General features: G+C 63.1%; 1 protein-coding gene across 6 annotated transcripts in view; it reads left to right on the forward strand.

Moving 5' to 3' along the window:
- The window catches only part of EIPR1 (EARP complex and GARP complex interacting protein 1), an 88,850-nt gene extending 83,851 nt beyond the window's left edge, over positions 1 to 4,999 (forward strand). For all 6 annotated transcript variants that reach the window (XM_059942302.1, XM_059942303.1, XM_059942306.1 and 3 more), the window contains 3 exons: positions 769 to 936; positions 2,153 to 2,320; positions 4,414 to 4,999. In XM_059942302.1, the coding sequence (XP_059798285.1) occupies positions 769 to 936; positions 2,153 to 2,320; positions 4,414 to 4,588 (511 nt within the window). In that variant the 3' untranslated portion in view covers positions 4,589 to 4,999. The remainder of the gene's footprint in view (positions 1 to 768; positions 937 to 2,152; positions 2,321 to 4,413) is intronic.
- Positions 5,000 to 6,000: the final 1,001 nt, after the last annotated feature.

Below are 6,000 nucleotides of genomic sequence, written 5' to 3' on the forward strand. Positions count from 1 at the left end.
GGGGTCGCTGTAGGAGATGGAATATTCTGATTCCACACCCTGCAAGGAGCAGCCTGGAGGTGGATGGTGGGGCTTCAGTTAGGTCTGTGCGTGCATGTGTGCCTGCACCTCTGTGCACACTGGTGCACACACATGTGGGTGTGTACACGTGCACGTGTGGGCACAGGTACCCATGCGTGTGCATGTGTGTATGGCCGGTGTGTGCATGCTTGTGCATTGTGTACACACGTGCAAGCACGCACATGTACGGGCCCGCGTGGGCTCTGAACAGCGGTGTGGCCGATTCGGCCCCCGCGCCCGCCCCCGCCCAGTGTCGGCAGCCGGGTTGTGTGCGAGGATGAGGCCCAGGCCCAGCCGTGACGAGCACCGTTTCCTTCGGTGTTTCTATAGCTTTCCCAACTTTTCCTTCCTTGTCTCTATCTCCCGACACCACCAGCGCTGTATTCCACTTTCCACCCCCCTCCCTTTTCCTTCTCCTGTCTCACTGCGTCCTTCCAGACGTTGGTCAGCCTTTCTGTCCGGAGTCTGTCTCTGCTTCTCTGTGGCAGTCTCATCCCTCCGGATCGCTCTCACCCTCAAGATTCCAGGTCACACCGTTGAGAGCCGCCGACCAGCCACCCTTCTGCAGGGTCGCAGGCGTGGCCTGCGCGCAGGAGCGCCCCGCCCGGAGCCTGCGCTGGATGGGGGCCGGGAGAAGGTGCAGGGGGCAGTCGCTGGCTTCCCTCGTCCCACCTCTTACCTGTGCCCACCCCCCTCGCCCCTGCACAGCCAAATCTACTGCATTGAGAGCGCACACGGCCAGCTGGTGCGGGACCTGGATTTCAACCCCAACAAGCAGTACTACCTGGCCAGCTGCGGGGACGACTGCAGGGTGAAGTTCTGGGACACCCGCAACGTCACCGAGCCCGTCAAGACGCTGGAGGAGCACTCCCATTGGTGCGTTCCTGGTGGGCCGCTTGGGGGAGGGGCTTAGGCAATGTATTTTGCTCATTACTTCACCGTTTGGAAAGGCACAAACCAGCTTAGTTTGTGCTGCTGTGAATCATTCAGTCAACCCCGTTTTATTTTTCCTAAAGAAACACTAATTCCAAATCTGAATGTTTGTGATTCGTAAACATAGGAAAAGAAGAAAAACACTAGATTCTGTTTTCTCTTGAAATAGTGCCGGTTCAACTAGGCAAACGTGAACGTGCACAGACGTTCACGTGGCCCTGTGCACGGTGCAGGGGGGCTGGGAACTGCCCAGCGCCTGGCAGCAGGGGATTGGTTAAGTCTGTCCAGTGGCGTCATTGCAGCGGGGACGCTGCCCTCAGAGGGCTGTGTGTAGGGACATGCAGAGTGCCCAGGACGGGCCATTCTCCCGGAGACGTTGTTTCTCTGTACATACCATGTGCTGGCTACTCTTTGCTAAGTGAGAGAGATCAGGTCACAGAAAATCGTGCGTAGTATGAGCCAGTTTTCATTCAAATAAAGCATGCTGTGTGTACATGCTTGTGTGTGCTTGTATGTATGTGTGTGTGTGCTTGCGTGTTTGTCTCCATGCGTGTGCTTGTGTATGTGTGCATGTTCGTGTGTACTGGTGTGTGTATGTACGCTTCTTTGTGCATGCGTATGGGTGTGTATGCTTGTGTGTGTGTGTACTTGGGTGCATGTGCATATCTGTGTGTGTGTGTGTGTACTTACCACCTGAATGCTGGAGTATGGTTTGGACAGCTTCAGTGAGTGGCTGTAGTTCCTGCGGTCCGGGGAGAAGCTCCGTCCCCTGGCCCCGAGCGGCAGTCCGGCTCTCCGCTGTTCCCTGGGTCCGCTGGTGGGCGGCCCAGCTCAGCAAGCTCCTGGGCCTGTGGGTCAGAAGGAAGCTGGGCCTAGTGACCCGACCAGAGAGCAGCCCTTGGGAGGCTGCCCTGGGGTTTGACCTATGTCACAGGTTCTCTCTAGTCCGTATTTTGCCTCTTGGGCAGTCTTTGCCTGTAGAATTCGGGAAAGCCTGTGTGGCTCCTGAGCGGTAAACCTCCCCCCGGGGTCTGTGCTACCATTTGGTCTCCGTTAGTCGGGATTTCTAGGGTGTCAGAGCCGTGCCACGAGCCTGCCCCTGCTGGAGGCCGCCCAGGGACAGACGAGCGGCTGGGACCCGGCCTCCCTGTCCCCGCAGGGTGTGGAGCGTCCGCTACAACCACTCCCACGACCAGCTGGTCCTCACGGGCAGCAGCGACGGCAGGGTCGTCCTTTCCAACATGGCGTCCATCTCCTCCGAGCCCTTCGGCCACCTGGTGGACGACGACGACCTGAGTGACCAGGAGGAGCGCCGTCCGGAGGAGAAGTAAGCGCTCCCGGTGCGGGCGGCCCTCGGTGCGTGGGCGCGGCTCGGTCCCTGTGGCTGGTGTCGGGCATGTCCACCCGGCAGGTGCGGGCTGCGGGCCGTGGAGTCGGGTAGGGCAGCCGCGCCGTCCGCTGTGGCCTCTAAAACGCGTGTCTGTCCACATTCTTACTGAGCGTCACACGTGAGGTTGTGAGGACCGTGGCCCGTCTGCAGCCCTGGGGAGTGAGAAGTGACCTCCGCCGGCCCTCGTGACACCCTGTGGGAGAGGCAGTGGCGGGCGTCCCTCCTCGCCGTGCCGTCCTGGATCGGGTCGTGGACTGGCCACCCTCGCTGGCAGGTGTCAAGGCGGGGACCTTGGGCCCAGACCCGGCCCGGCCCCCCCGCACTGCTTCCCCCGAGACGCTGGGCGCCGTGCGGGAAACCTCACTGCCTGTTCCCACAGCCTCACCGTCTCGGCTGAGTGTTTTCCACACTCTCTCCAATCCTAACTGCTCTGCTCGGGGGCTCTCTCTTCACAGTGGGGTCGCGCCCCAAGACTTGTGGGGTCCTGGGCTTCGGGGCTCACACAGGGCGGTCTGGTCCAGGGCAGCGGGGGCGGGGTGAGCCCGTGTCCTTTGTCAGCAACGTGGGTGTAAAGGAGACACGTCTTGTTCCTGGAGCAGATGCACCTCCGTGTGTGGCGGCTGCTTCCTGCTATGACTCAGACACTAGCGTGGAGTCGAGTCTCCCGCCTCCGGGGTTTGGGGGGGAGGTTCCGGGATAAAACCCTGTCGAGCCGAGCGGTCTGAGCCGTAAAATACGAGAGGGGTTTGTCGTTCTGTTCGGAGACTCTTCACACTGTTCTGCTGTCTGATTTCTTCCTCTGCCCACCTGAGTTGAGCCTAGAATTCCTGTGTGAGAAGCTGGCTGGTGACAGTCTACCGCCTGTCTCTCTTGACGAATCATTTTTCTGTTCAAACTCGGTATTTAGATACAGTTGCAGCGGCTTCAGTCCGGCGACCTGCCACGTGCAGGCCTTGGGTGTTTTCTGCTGTCCTCGCTGCTCACGGCCACGCAGGCGTCCGAGCCCCGTCCGTACAGGGGACAGGGCTGGTGGCCCCTTCGTTGGCCCCGTGTGTTAATCCGGGGGTCCTGCCTGCACGCGGGCGGCTTCAGAGAAGCTCACTAGGAAGGAAGGCGCGTGTGGCCGGCAGGCGTGCCGGGCAACGGCACTGGCGCGAGGTGCCTCCACTGTTTCCCGCAGGCCTGCTCCTGGGCTTGGTCCCCATGTCTCAGTGAGCCCAGGAGAACGGGAGTCCCCTGAGGACTTGTACGCGGTGTTTGTACCCGGCTGCTCGCTGGCCACCGCAGGTTGGCTTCCTGGGAGGGTCGGGCTGTGGGATGCGTGAGGGTCCGAGCCAGGGGGCACATGGGGCGGGGTGTCTCCTGGGAAGAGTCCCAGATTGCTGAGAGCTCCTCCGGTAGAGGGAGTCACGAAATGGGGAGAAAAGTGCCGAGGAGGCCCTGCTGGATGGAGAAGCAGCCCGGCGCATGGCAGGCCTGTGATCTCGGAGGCCCAGGCGGGCGGCCCGGCTCCGCGAGCTCCCACACAGGGCCGTGCACGTGAGCACCGCCCGGACAGGCGTCCCAGGGAAGGGGCGAGTGACTCCCATTTGAACGGGGTGCCGGGAGATGTCACAGCCCAGGCCAGGACCTGCCGGCCTTCCAGCTCCTCACCCTCGTCCTGAGCAGGGCTCCCCACGCCCACCCCAGGGGCTGTGCTGGCCGGTCCCCAGGTCCCTCTGGCAGACGTCACGGGAGCTTTGGCCGCTGTCCGCTTAGCCCCGTGAGCGTTCCCCAGCCACTGTCCCCCGAGCCCGAGCACGTCCTGCTCCAGAGCCGAGGAGGGAGGCGTCAGGCGGTAGGGGGCTCCCCACGAGCCCCGGGGGCCCACGGCTGGGGACAGGACGGCGCTGGGCTCCTGCGGGGGCGCCCTCGTCGGCCCCCTCGGCTCCTGGGAACCGCCCATCGCGCAGGTGAGAGACCAGGTCTGCTGCCACCGCCGGGCCGGGCGCCCGCCTCGCTCACGCACGCGTGTCTCTGGTGCCTTGCAGGAGCCAGGAGCCTCCGCAGGACAGCGTCATCGCCACCTACGAGGAGCACGAGGACAGCGTGTACGCCGTGGACTGGTCCTCCGCCGACCCCTGGCTCTTCGCCTCCCTGAGCTACGACGGGAGGCTGGTCATCAACAGGGTGCCCCGGGCACTGAAGTACCACATACTGCTCTGACCCGCCAGGCCATCCTTGGGCAGGTTCCCCGCCGCGGGCAGCCGTGTGGCGGGCGTTGGCTTTCCAGGCGGAGCCCCGTCTGGGAGAACCGGCATCGCTCTCCCCTGACGCGAACACCCGTGAATAATGACGGAGCGCCTGCCGGCCGACCACTGACACCTGACGCCTCCCCTTGACGGAAGCAGCAACCCCGTCCCCAGACCGCGCTGGGGCCCCGCAGGCTGGCCTCTGCCTGGTCACTGCCCGCTTCCCCTCTCGCTTTTAGGGGTGTCGGGAGTCTCACTGCAATTTGTTTCCATAATGTTGGCTCGTCTTTCTCTCAAGATTGAAAATGAAATAAAAGGAGCAGGGCCACGCCGCATGGGCTCCAGCTCTTTCTCCAGGAGCTCTGCCCCCGGTATGGCCCCATCACCCGGTCTCTGTTCATTTTCTCCGTCCTGGCCCAGAACAAAGGCAGACGGGCCTCCCGTGCTTCGTCCTGGGCCTGACCTGCCCGCGCTCGGGCCGTGGCCTGGGGGAGCCCCGGCGCTGTCAGTGACCAGCGGTCTCCTGCCGGCCCTGGGCCCCGTCCCCGGGCGTGGTGCCCCACTGGGTCCTGCCGGCCCTGGGCCCCGTCCCCGGGCGTGGTGCCCCAGTGGGTCCTGCCGGCCCTGGGCCCCGTCCCCGGGCGTGGTGCCCCACTGGGTCCTGCCGGCCCTGGGCCCCGTCCCCGGGCGTGGTGCCCCACTGGGTCCTGCTCCTCTACGCCGATGGCATCCTCGTCACCTGGAGGTCACGCGCGTGTTCCCGGGTCACCCGGCACGCTTACCCGTTGAAACCCCACGTTGTCAGGTGATCCTTAAACTCCGAGCACGGGACTCTCGCCTCTTCCTCCTCCCGTGGGTCCAGGGGTCTGTTCTGGGCGTGGCCTCACCTGCCCAGGTGTCGCGTCTGCACCGAGATGGCTGTCAGGCGTAGTCCTTTTTTCACAACGGACTTCAGCCTAAGAATGGACTCGTTCTAAGCGCTGAAGCCATCTGTCGTCCCCGGAGTGTCTGTGTGGTGGTTTCTAGCTGCACTGTGAGCCCAGAGAGGCGCATCTGGGTTTTGTTTCTTCTTTTCAGGGCTAAGAGTTTATGGGCAGAGTGGGGACCGTGGGTGAGCGGAGGACAGACGGGGCTATGGTGGAGGGGCAGGCAGGGGGTGGTGGTGTTTAAGGCCCTTCAGCCTTTCTGCTTCCAGGGAAGACCTGCGTTTGTAAGGAGTGCAGAACAGCTCTAATGAAAGTCCTCAACAAACAGGTGTTTGTTGAGCGCCTCCTGTGTGCCAGGCGCCGTGCTAGATGCTCCAGCTCCGCAGCGACCGAGGCAGAGCTCTGGGCTCACGTGGGGTCTGCAGTCCTGCTGGAAGCCCTGGCGGCTGCTGTAAATCTT

Source organism: Balaenoptera ricei, chromosome 13 (genome assembly GCF_028023285.1).
Source record: "Balaenoptera ricei isolate mBalRic1 chromosome 13, mBalRic1.hap2, whole genome shotgun sequence".
Classification (NCBI taxonomy): domain Eukaryota; kingdom Metazoa; phylum Chordata; class Mammalia; order Artiodactyla; family Balaenopteridae; genus Balaenoptera; species Balaenoptera ricei.